Raw genomic sequence first — 13,576 nt, forward strand, 5'->3', positions numbered from 1 at the left:
AAGTTTCCAATTGAGGGCATTGCTGCAAAGTATGTGCAACGTAGCATGACTGTGGTGCAGGTTTATAAGCAACAATATGTGGGAAGGGGTTTAGTGCACCATTCGTGTCTTTCCAACATATGTATGGTACATATGAAAACATGAACTGTGACAACATTATTACCAAATGCATCTGAACAGTACCCAGATGCTGTTATTCTTTTCTTTGCTGCTGAAGGACAAACACTGGTAGACATACATCAGAGAATGAAGAGTGTGTATTAGAAAGCATATCTGTCACAAACCACCACTGTGGTAAATGGTAACAAGGGGTGCTGCTGCTTTATGGTGACACATGTTCTCATCCTGCAAATTTTGTAATGAGTAAGTTATGCCAACTCAACTGGCAGACATTTGAGCAGCTGCCCTGTAGTCCTGATCTCTCCCCATGTGATTATCATATGTTTTGTGCCTTCAAAAAGGCCTTTAAAGGTCAATGAGTCCTGTTACTTGAGGATGCACTACAGGCAAGTATGGTCTTCCTCATGCAGCATGACATAGTGTTTTACCTAATGACTATCTTAAACTTGGTGTATCAGTGCAATGATTGCCTCAATGATCATGGTGATTTTGCCTGACTGTCGTACCAATTCTGGACTCTACAGCCTTTAAATGGAAACTGTTTGATTACTATTTATACATGCCTAAGTAGTCACCCTTACCAGTTGTCCTCACCAGCTGTATGGGAAAGACCATGCAGTGCATGATTAACCTCAACCTTTTTTGGATCTTTGCATAGAAACAAGTGCTTAGTCCATTTCATTGGGTATCCAGGAGATATTACTCTATAATTGATAAGTGCCATTTCTAGAGGTGATATACAACTGACTTTCCTGTGCAGACTCCCTCTAGAATATTACTTTTTTGACCTTGAGAAGTCGTACAATAAAAATTGGAGGCATAAAATCCTTGACAATCTACATATATGGAGCTTTTTGGGATGTCTTCCAGTTTTGTTGTGGTACTTCTTTATTTTTGGTACAGAGTTGGTAATGTTCTATTAGATGATTTCCGACAAGAGTGTAGTAGCATTTTAAGTGATCCTCTTTTTAACAGGTATTATCGGTATTGCATCTTTTATGCTGCCAGAATGGGCCAGTAGTCATTGACACAGTTGAATGTCAGGATGCTGACTCAGGGTGGTGAGCAGGCTACTGATTGTAAGGGACTTGTTCCTTGGCAGTAATGGAATGAAATCCATACAAATTTGCATCATACTTTATCTAGCAAAAACATGTACAGATGCCAGTGATAATGGTTCAGTGGGTCTCAGATGCTACATCATACGAGGTGGCATGTTGATGACACATGACTGCCATGAGGCAGAGTCACACCATCAGTGGTCTTCTGGTGTGTGACTGCATTAGGTGTTTCACTGACAGCAAGGTACATAAGCAACCGTATCTTCAACATGAAGCAGTATGGCCTCTTTCAGTGCAGATGTACAGCATCTCCTTGGAGCACCATTGTCGTGCATGCTGTTGGTGAAGGCACCTCTTTCTCAAAACCATTGCATAATTGTGGTGAAAAATATATGCTATAGAGCTGGATGTTGTGAATAACAATTTTGATAAAGACAATGAGCAGCTCTTCCACTGTCATAAGGCTTGGCATTGAGAAGGATCATATCAATGTATTCTGCAAACATGTGCTGAGCAATGTTGTTCTAACACTCGCAGATACTTGAAAGAGGCTTGAACTAGGCAGGACAGATGTCAGATGACATCAGCCAACTGCATACTACACTGCTGCATACCTACCTGGCAAACATGTTTTTGTACATTTGTAGCACAGAATTGGTACATTTCCAGACATGGACTCCAAATCAAAATATTGTGTACTGACTTCCCTCTACAAGTACTAGAAGTTTGTAATGGGAGTTCTTGAACACCCTGTATACCAGTTTTGGTACCTATATCTTACAGGATTCAGTCTCCTCCAAAACATATATGACTATCAAGTAGCATTTTCTTCTAAAAATAGCTTAAAATAGTCTTATGCATAATATGAATCCAGAGAATTCTACCTTACAGAACTGAGGTAGCCATAAAATTATCTGTCACACATGTCCAGGTCTGTTATGTAGGGAAAACAGAATGAGAAATTGCTGTTAGATACAAAGAATATGTATTTGGAAAAAAAGGGTAAACATTTATATAACTCATCGTCTGCTGTTCATTTATTAACTACAGCCCATAAGCACAATGAAGTTCATGACATCAATATCCTACACACAGAGAAGAAAGGGTTCAGAGTTAATATCCTGAAGAATTATAAATTTTCAAACACCCTTCTGTTAATGACAGTTCCATTCTGAATGAACAGTAATAAAAAAAAATTTCAGTGGTATAAAGCCATTACTTAGAAATATATAAAGTTGACTCCTCCTTTTCCTCAGAGTAGACTCTAAAATATCACCTTCATCTCTCCCTTGAATTTATTGCATTGTAATCATTTTCATATGATATGTATAGAGTAATTGCTATTGCACTATCCTGTACAAATTTCATTTTTCATAATACTGTATATTGACTTGTGAGATGAAAACTTATAAGCTATTTCAAATATTTTTGTAATTTAAGCAGTAATTTCTCTGTTTGTTAATAGATTGCATGATGTGTTTCATGTCCATACTGTGGCAACTTCAGCCTGTGGGCCTCTTAGGCTGGTACTACCTCCAGTGACTGTTTCCTCTTATAGCCCGTAGTGGCATATAGTGTACTACTCCACATAGCTTTAATTTTACTGACTGCTTTCTACTTGATACCAGTTACTATATCTGTAATTTTACACAGATTAAATATTATCTTCTTATGAAGTATTTTATGTGACAATAGCATGTTGCTGTTAAATCTGTTCAACTGTTACTATATGTGAGTACAATTTCCTCATAAATGTGTTTGGTATAGTAATCATCTATTCTTGGTTTTTCTCTATGTTAATTGTTTTGTACTCTTTTCAGGTAATTGTTTGATTTTTCTGATGAAGATACCCGTAGTTGGTGTCAAAACCAGGTTAAAGTGAAATCTTGTTGCAACCAGTTGTGTGTATTATACATGTCATAGTCCTGTACAGTTGCTGTTTCACAGTCATATTTAAAATTTTAAGGTTTCTGTTATAATTTGATGTGTCATTCATTGATGCTTAGTATTAATGTTTTGATAGTGTTTTAGACAATTTTTTTTTGTTTCTGTCTCTCACTGTCCCATTTGCTGCAGGAATAATTTTGCAAAGGTCTCACTAGTGAGATGTAGACTATGGTCACATTAGTGTCACCACTTAGTGGGAGTTTCATGAATAAATAGAGTAAATGTGTGCAAAAAGTTGTCTTTCCATTTGTCATTATCCGACGTGGGTTCCAACATAGTTACTCAGATGTTCACACTCAGATCAGAGGTGACACAGGATTTGAGGCATCCATCTTTTGGTATATTAGGCTAAGGAAGTAGATATGGCGATGATAGGGAAATGAGGTTCTGGTTTGGCTTGCTGGTCTGCTTCTTATTGCTTATTCATGTGTTTACAGTGAACATGCAGAAGAGCACAGACACTAGTTTACAACTTCAACAAATCCAAAAAGTATATGAGGCTTGTTAGATTCTTCAATGAATTATCAGAACAAATGTCCACCTCAACCTATAACTTAATTTGGATTCAAGTATACAGTAATGGATGGTACCATGCACAACAAACCATGGAAGTAACAGAATCTATTCCATTAATTGGCCCCTTAGGTTCAAGTACTTGTCACAATAAGAGCAACATACAGATATAGGTAAATGTAGATGAATGTATGATGGAAACCAATAATCCTTGTCCAGGGGTACATACAGGTGGTAAGCTTTGCAAGTCCTTCTTAATGCACAAGTTTCTTTGAGTGTAATGCTCACTCAGATAGCATCCCCTGCACACTTTTGGTCATCTGAGGCTTCCAGTTGGAGCTATCCTCTGTCTTGAACTCTGCTTTGCTTGATGTTGGAGGGCCTAATGCATACCCATATGACCTATTAAGGAACTGACAAAAGTGCCATCTTTATCTACGTTACAAGGCTTATGACTAATATTAATAATTAGATTAATTTTCTTTTTTTTTCTGTCAATCCTTCAGGTATTGGTCATTAAACATTATTAGTAAATTTCTTTCTCTATGTTTATTGTACCTGAAGTTTAGTGAGTTTTATTTGCTTGTGAATAATTGCAGCATACTGTGAGTTAGAAACTATCACAACATGAATTCTGTGTGCAATATATTATGCAAAAATCTGGAACATGATCTTGAAAAATAACTTTTGAAATGTCCATATTTTAATGAAAGGGTCATAGACCATCTTGCAGGACAGAAGGAGAGATGAGCTGATTACATCTGCAAACATAAATGAAGATAAGCAAAACTTAATAAAAGATAAGAAGTTCATTTATTGTAATTGTCTACCTAATATACTAAATTAAGCGGTTAAAAATGATTGGTAACAAACTTTCACACCAACATCCCATTTTCAGATACATTAGCACAAGAGATCATACCAAAAATGAGGCGTTTTGGGGATACCTTCAGTGTGGTTGCAATACACAAGTATAAATAAGAAAACAGACAAATAAAGTGTGTTGGCTTCACAAAAAATTAACATGGTGGCAGCTGCTTCATTTGCTTCTGTCAGCCAGTTGCAGCACAAAACCCATGAAATCATGGAAAATTTACAGTTTTGTTTCACAAACTCATAAATACTGCAGATTGAACGTATGGTACACAAAACATAAAATGTCTCAAGTTTACATTGGAAAACATGAGAAACATTAAGCATGCTATACAGAAAACATAAACTGCATTTAAGCTCTCTCTTGAAAATGAATCTTTTAGTTGAATTGTCAAGTAAAATGTAGGAATATGATGTCAAAAAATAGATATGCTACCTATAGATTTTATCATGGAGTTAGTATTTGTTGTTATTTAATAATTTATTATGACACAGATAGGAGGCACAGCATGTCAACTTTTGGCTTGAATGTGATACTGACCCCCCCCCCTCTGGAAGCTTGGTTGTGATTACATATTACATTGCAGTGTAGCCTGATATCTAGGTTAGTTCAGATCGGCAGCCTTCCCCAGCATGGAAACCATGCATAGTGCCTGCTGTCCCATGCCAATATTTTTATATTTCACCTCTCTCTCTCTCTCTCTCTCTCTCTCTCTCTCTCTCTTACACACACACACACACACACACACACACACACACACACACAGTAAAATGGTGTGGTCTGAGTGACCTAACCTTCCTTTTTACCCTTTCACTGTCAGTCCTTCTCTCCTCACCAAAGAAGGAATGTTAGTTCCAAAAACTAAGACATTGCATGTAGTTTTGTATGTGCCTGTTGGCAATACTGACATTTCTCCAGTGGCCAGCAATTTTGTATTGTCACTTTACATTTATCAAATTTGCTTGTGACATTTTCTCAAACTCATCTCATTTTGACACTTCCCTTCTTGGTAATGACTCATTGTTAACTTTGGTGAACATAATAAAATAATTAATAGACTTATAATTGCAGAAATTTTCTTGTAAGAATGTCTCAGTTCTTGCTAAGTAAACATTTATTTTACAGGTCTCAGATAAATTACAACATCAAGAAGGAATTTACAAACATTTAGAAATGGGAAGTTCAATCACAGCTACAGGGAAATTGTTCCACACTCTGCAAATGGAAAGTGGAAACACAAGCAGTTGTGTTTCACGTGAGATGAAGGAACCAGAACAGCATGTGTCAGCTCCTGTAGTAGCTGCACCTGTATTTGCAGGTGGTGAAGATACGGGTATGTCAATTAATTCATCACATTTTTATGAGTCATATCACTAATAAATGCTGTTTTTTTTTGTTTGTTTTGGTTTTAGGGCGCAAAACTGCTATGGTTATTAGCTAATAAATGCTGTAAAGCATTATTTGTAAAATGAACAACAGCTGCATATCTCTGTGGTGGTTATTTATGCACATGTAATAGACTACTTTTTTCTGTTCAGGAATGCCTGAATTGTTAACTGGAGTTTCACTTAAAAACTGTGCAGCTGTCATTTTATTTTGTTGTGAAGGTGACCACTGGGCTTCATAACTTATGAGTCATACCCTTCTGTATAAAAAAAATGGTTTTAGTCTGTAGTTGGAATTTATTTATTTTGCCTTCAGGCTTCTGGTTTCAGCACACAGTACACCCCTCAGGCCATAGCCTGGCAAACAGTTGTCACTTTCACTTCCCAAGTAGGTATATGGGGGTATGTGACACACCTGCTTGGGAAGCGAACATGACGTCTGCGTTCCAGCAGTTGGCCTGAGGATGATACTGTACATCAAAACATAGCCAGCAGGAAAAATAAATAAACTGTGAATAGAGACTAAAGCTTACATTTTCTTCAGTATTGTATCAGTAAATTTTTGGCAATAAATCATATCAGTAAATGAAAATAAAATGAGCCTATAGGTAATACTCCCAACTGATTTGGCAATAAATACTATTTCTCTATGTAAGTTACCTCAGAGTACCTGCCAGGAGGACATCAATGAATAAACATTTCGTTTTCTACATTGATTTTTCAAATCAAATTTTTCAACTCAGATATTGCTCCTGGAATTATCAGAATGGACCCCTGCAACTTAGGAACATGAACATGTGCTATGAACTATGTTATGCACAACACCCACAAACTTCCAAAAATTCTGAAATGTATATTTTATTCATGTAGATTACACTAGGGATTATTACCTAGATGAGGATACTACTGCCAAAAGTTTATAAACCACAAATGTAGATTACAACTATTGATGTAGTGTTATATAATTTTTGTAGCACTAAACATTCAAATGTACAGAGTATGTGAAAGATTAGTCACACAGTTAACACAAAAAGAATATTTAAATTTTACTTAAAATGTTAGACTCTAGAGTTTTAAAGTGAATTTAGATGACACAGGTGATCTTTCTCAAACACACAAAGGAAATACCAGAAGTCGGGTGCACACCTGCGAGTTAGATCATACATACATTACAACCATTAAGTTTACTACAGACTGTCACTGCTAGTACAATCCTCTCCATTACTCACTCAGTTGTCTCTGCTCCATTATAGTACATTCCATTTTATATAAGGATCACAATAATGATATACTTGATTTGATTTATCTAAGCTTAGAAATCTTACATTGCATTTTCACAAAAATATGGAGTTTGTGACAACAAAACAATAAATACTAAATAAAAAACAAATTTATAAATACACAGCATTTACCAAGGCAAAAGATATTTGGTAGTTACAACAATGAAGTACCACAAGCAGCTAATAAATGAAAATATTCATCAGAATTTTGCACATATATGTTTCCAAAAATTACAATGGCTATGAGATAAAAAAACAACAAAAGACAGTATACCTATGTTAATATACAAAAACGAAACAAAACGTAACTGTGAATGTATAATTTTCATTGCAACAGTATCTGTATCTGCGGTGAATTTTTTAAAATGATTTTGTGATGCATTCAGTTAACATTTTCTTTATTTGGTATATATTTGGTATATCAAATGAGAAAATGTTAGCTGAAGGCTTCACAAAATGGTTAAAAAATGTACTGTGTGTCTGTGATTGTCCTTTGTCTTCACATATATTAGCAGTTGATGAACGTGTATTACAAAATACATGCTCATGTCATCATGCCATTCTGATTATCAAGATGTATTTGTTAAATATTCATAAGCATAGTTACCATTATATGTGATCATCCTCTTACTTGCTTCATAAAGACATTGTTCTCAGTAAAGTGTATATTCCACAGCTGCCATTTGAGCCTTAATATTTCATTACATCAACAGTAAATGCAAATTATATTATTACTTTGTAACTAAGTGTAGGATGCTACAAAGAATTGCACTTCTTTATGGTCAATAACTTGTTAGGTAACAAAATTTTTGTTTCTGTGACCCTTTTTAATAGATATTTCATCTAACTCTGAAATGCATTTAGCTTTGTGTTTCTTTAACACTTTTGTCTTCAACATGGTATTTTGGTCTATGATATTTGTGGTGTCAGTAGGCTATCATTCAGATCCTCTTCTGATTACAGTATCCATGAACATGAATTTGGGCTAAATGTCTGGCATTGCTAGTATATCTTGATATTTCCTCCTCCTGTCTTCTGCTACAATATAACATCTTTATTATATGTCTCATGACACAATTGCCATATAGATCAGCTCCTGATTATCTTTTTCACAATCAGATTGATTCTAAGAAAACAATTATTACATGATTTCCCTTTAATATCTTTTTCTGCCAGTGGTCTTACTGATATGATATTAAGCCCAAGTCTACCTTCATGTTTCCATGATGTTTCAACTATTACTGTTTATTACATCATGCCTCTTGAGATGCAAATGAAAAATCTCTAAATGTCCTAGATTTTCTTCCATTGTCCTTCTTCCCACCATGCTAGGTGAGCCTTTGAGATTACTGAGTTATGTAGTCACACTCCTCTTCATTTGGCTTTGGCTGATTTCTATTGTTTCCTTAGCAACAATTCATCCAGCAGTGAATTATGAACATTTTATGATAACTCAATTTTTCCTGCTTTATTAAGCATGTAAAAAATCTAATTTAATGATGTTGACCAGCTTGAGCATATAATATTGATTGCACAGTCGTAATATGAAGACAGATATAAATGACAAATGAGTGTCTCATTTATTTAGTAGACTGGTTTTACATTACATTCTTTTCTGATAATCATGGATTGTGCTGTAACTGAAAGATGTGGAACATACTCCACTAAGCCTCTTAAGGACAAGTGAGATAGTGTTTGACTAAAGATACACAGATGTAAGATGGTGATGTGGCATCAACTCAAAAACTATCCATCATTTGGCAAATATACTGATTTGCTTACTTAGATTAGTAGAAGATTTAGCAAACAATTAAAGTATCCCTTACAAGACATAACAGCATGGTCTCTTTTTCATGATTAATCTGTATTGAACTTAGACCAGTATTTACTTTTATTTTGTGATGTTAGTAATTTTATAAAGGTTCCAGCTCTAGCAGGTATATGAGCAGCAAAAGAATAATGGTCAAAAACTGAAAGATGTCAGATGATTCAGACCGTATTTCATACATTTTGATATAACTCACTTTTTCAATCTTTTTCATCCTTGATGAAAGACCTTTTGGTACCTAAGCCTTTATCTAGTCTCCTTTCATATATTTTCCACCCTGACTGATATACATGTTACAATACAGCAGTTACAAAACTTCAGGACAGATAGAATAGACCTATATAAAATTATTTAATTAGACAGATAAAAAAATCTACTCCCCAACAATGGCGAGCTTTTGGAGCTGGTGGCTCCTCCTTCAGGCAGAAGGGTTGAAGGGGAATGAAGGAGGGTGAAGGAAAAGGACTGGAGAGATCTAGGAAAAGGGGTCGATTTCAGGAAAGTCACCCAGAACCACAGGTCGTGGGAGACTTACCTAGACCTCTCCAGGCCTTTTCCTCCACCCTTCTTCATTTCTCTTCAACCCTTCTGCCTGAAGAAGGAGACACTGGCTCCAAAAGTTTGCCAATCACATCAGTCTTATGTGTGTGTTCTGCTGCCGCTTGGTGAGCAGATTTTTTTATCCATCCACTTAAATAATTTTATCAATAATTGATTGTTTTCATTGGTTATATATATAACACACCCACACCCACAGCCACACACACACACACACACTGAAGAGCCGTACAAACTGGTATCCTTGCCTAATATCCTGTAGAGGCCCCGCTGGGACACAGATGCCCTGCAACATGAAGTGGCATGGACTTGATTAATATATGAAGTAGTGCTGGAGGGAATTTACACCATGAATCCTGCAGGGCTGTCCATAAATCCATAAGAGCATGAGGAAGTGAAGGTCTCTTCTGAACAGCATGTTGCAAGGCATCCCAGACATGCTCAATAATGTTCATGTCTGGAGAGTTTGGTGGCCAGCAGAAGGGTTTAAACTCAGAATAGTGTTTCTGGAGCCACTCCGTAGCAAATCTGGACATGTGGGGTGTCACAGTATCCTGCTGGAATTGTCCAAGTCCGTCAGAATGCACAATGGGCATGAATGGATGCAGGTGATTAGAGAGGATGCTTACTAATGTCACCTGTCAAAGTCATGTCTTGACATATCAGGGGTCCGATATCACTTCAACTGCACATGCCCCAAACCATTACTGAGAGTCCATCAGCTTGAACAGTTCCCTGCTAACATGCAGGGTCCATGAATTCATGAGGTTGTCTCCATACCCATACACATCCACATCCATCCGCTTGAAACAATTTGAGAGACTCATCAAAACAGGCAACATGTTTCCAGTTATCAACAGTCCAATATCGGTATTGAAGGGCCCAGGCAAGGTATGAAACTTTGTGTCATGAAGACATCAAAGGTACACTAGTGGATCTTCAGCTCTGAAAGCCCATATCAATGATGTTCTGTTGAATGTTTCACACAGTGACACTTGTTGATCACCCAGCATTGAAATCTGCAGCAATTTACAAACGGGTTGCACTTCTGTCACACTGAATGAATCTCTTCACTCATCATTGGTCTTGTTCTTGTAGGATCTTTTTCTGGCCACAGCAATGTTGGAGATTTGATGTTTTATGGTATTCCTGATATTCATGATATGCTCTTGAAATGTTTGGATGGGAAAATTACCACTTCGTTGCTGCCTCAGAGATGCTGTCTCCCATTGCTCATGTGTTGACTATAACACCACATTCAAACTCACTTAAATCTTGATAACCTGCCATTGAAGCAGCAGTAACTGATCTAACAACTGTGCCATACATTTGTTGTCTTATTTAGGCTTTTCCAACTGCAGCACCTTATTCTGCCTGTTTACATATCCCTGTATTTGAATACGCGTGCCTATACCATTTTCTTTGGTGTGTGTGTGTGTGTGTGTGTGTGTGTGTGTGTGTGTGTGTGTGTGTGGGCTGGCGCGCGCACTCAGGAGCCTTGTACTCACATAATTAAAAACACACAAAGATTTCATCACTTTTGTCAAAATATCTGAGACAGTTAGACCGTTTCACTCAATTGCCAAGGGTCCAGGTCACATACCAGTCTGACATATTGTTTAGTTCCTACAGAAAGTTGTAATGATGCCCACAGATGAAGCAAAAAAGAAAGTACTCTGGTATAGCCTCCAAAGTTAGATTTCCTGGTTTACAATTTGTGAATATTGATAACCTAGTGAAGACTAAAGGATGATACATTAAAATGTGCATATTCATAGCATAAACTCTCATAAGGAACTTGATACAATTTTTAACATTACCAAATCATCATTGTTATGTTGCAGCAGTGGGGTCAAGTCAAAGTAATGCATCATACTATGAGTCGATGGCTAATGATGTAACAATGTGGATGACCAGTACATTTGGAAAATTCTTGGATAGTGAGGAACACTTAACCGGCAATGAAGGTATGTGATGAGTCTTCAAAACTTATTGTGTAATGAATGATAAGAGGTTGTATGGAAAAATAATCCACCATACCTGGTGTTCCTCTTTTTTTACTCCTACCAGGTTTAACAAATGTCTCATTCTCTAGTGGAAGTAAATATATGTACAATAGTGGTCTGGTTCAAGATCCTTATAGTCATGTGGACTGTGCTGAGCAGGGTGCAGTGATAAGGATCTGCTTACACTTGACAGTGCCAAGAAAACATTAGTCACAGTGAGATATATTGTTCAGAAATACAGAATTATTTTCCCAGAGAGGTAACAGCTCTGTCAGGCCAGTAGTTTGCGGACCTTGTGAGCAGAGGCAGCCACCCGTCTGTCTGATGGTACTGCTGCATAGTGGATATCTCGTGTGAAAGCCATTATGCCACAGCTGATTGGTGCCCCTGTCCCAGTGTCAGCCACCATGGTTAATGCTATATAATAATGGACAACAGATCTGCAAGCTGATCTCTTAAATGCTCTTGTTGATGTTGAAGACATGAACCTAGGGGAGGACAGGAGATGTTTAGATACACAGAGGTCAACTGATGTAGCTTCACACCTCCATAGAACAGGTGCAACTTTGGTTATTGATTAAAAAAGGTGTAGCATTCATCTGACACTTATCATGCGCTCTGCTGCAGTGGGAATACCAATGACATCATGTGTACTAGTTTTACAGTTTGGTTGGCTGTCCTGAATGTTTTATATTTTTGTAACTTCATTTTCCATGATTTTTTTTTCTGCTGCTGAATACTTAATGTTGTGTATCTGGGCATTCTTGTGACACACTGCTTGTCACCAATATGATGGCAGGTTTCTGTTCCATGATGGGATTACGCTTCATTCATGGACTTGGGTGCTCTGCTAGCCTCATTTTTTGCAGTCAGTTTCACATTCACCTCAACCTGCTTTGTATTTTCCCATAGCTAGCAGTCTGCCAGATCAGGCTTCTGGTGTTGCTAGTGAAGAACTTTAACAAACTTTTAGTGTTTTCCTGTGATACTATTCTGGGGAACAAAATCTCGTCTTTCCTTCAGTAACATGCCTTGAATTTTTCAGGATGGAATATTTGTGTAACAAATTCATTATCTACATTTTACATTACTATTTATATATTATTCAATTTAATTATGCTTCCCTACCTATACTGCTGACTTACATGATTTCTTGGATTACCTCCTACTTTTAAAGCATTATATTCTATGTCCAAGACATGAAGTTCATCATATTCAATTTTATTAAAGCTGTTTCTTTCTTGCTAATACAAATTTTCCATATAATTACAAGTTCATCTAGTAGTTACCACTTAATGTTCTACTGTTCTTTAGCTTTGTTTGCAAACCAGTCAATGAGTGTTTCATTCAGCGGTGAAGCTGAGTTTGAAAGTATCAAAACTGGACCAGCTTTCAGTGCTTGTTTCAAGGTGGTCAAATGCTCTTTGACATTTGGTAGACCATTCAAATTTTATTCCTTTGTACAACAATTGGTTTCAATGTTTGCCAATTTCAGTGAAGTTCTTTACAAATTTATGATAGTAATTATAGAGACCCAAAAAAGTTTGCAGTTGTTTAGATGTCTGTGGTGGTGAGAAAGTTCTGAATTGCTGAGATTAAGCACATATCTATTCTCACACCTTCCCGACTAATCATGTGCACAATATAATTCAGCTCCATAGCTGCAAAATGACATTTATCAAGGCTTAGCTTCAGTTGTGCTGTCGTCAGTCTTTTGAGCACTTCCTCCAGTTGTCACTTACAAGTATTTTCAGAACACTATCATGTCATCAAAATAAACCAAAAATTTTCTCCATTTCAGTCCTCCAAGTATCCAATCCAGTAATCTTTGAAAAACTGCTGTTGGGTTCTTGAAACCATTTGTGATTTGATGGCACTGGAAATGGCATCAGAGGACAGTAAAAGCTTTATTAAGCCAATATTTCAGTGCTGTCATCAGCAGGTGATATCTGCTCTTCAAATCCATGGTGGGGAATTATTTACTGACCCAAGCTGTCCAGAGTT

General features: G+C 36.8%; 1 protein-coding gene across 1 annotated transcript in view; it reads left to right on the forward strand.

Annotated features, from left to right (window-relative positions):
- LOC126184251 (uncharacterized) overlaps nucleotides 1-13,576 on the forward strand; it is a 54,298-nt gene that overhangs the window by 15,303 nt on the left and 25,419 nt on the right. Inside the window, exons 2-3 of the mRNA XM_049926620.1 lie at nucleotides 5,641-5,848; nucleotides 11,411-11,533. Coding sequence (XP_049782577.1) covers nucleotides 5,641-5,848; nucleotides 11,411-11,533 — 331 coding nt within the window. The remainder of the gene's footprint in view (nucleotides 1-5,640; nucleotides 5,849-11,410; nucleotides 11,534-13,576) is intronic.

This window comes from Schistocerca cancellata, chromosome 4 (assembly GCF_023864275.1).
Source record: "Schistocerca cancellata isolate TAMUIC-IGC-003103 chromosome 4, iqSchCanc2.1, whole genome shotgun sequence".
In the NCBI taxonomy this organism is placed as follows: Eukaryota; Metazoa; Arthropoda; class Insecta; order Orthoptera; family Acrididae; genus Schistocerca; species Schistocerca cancellata.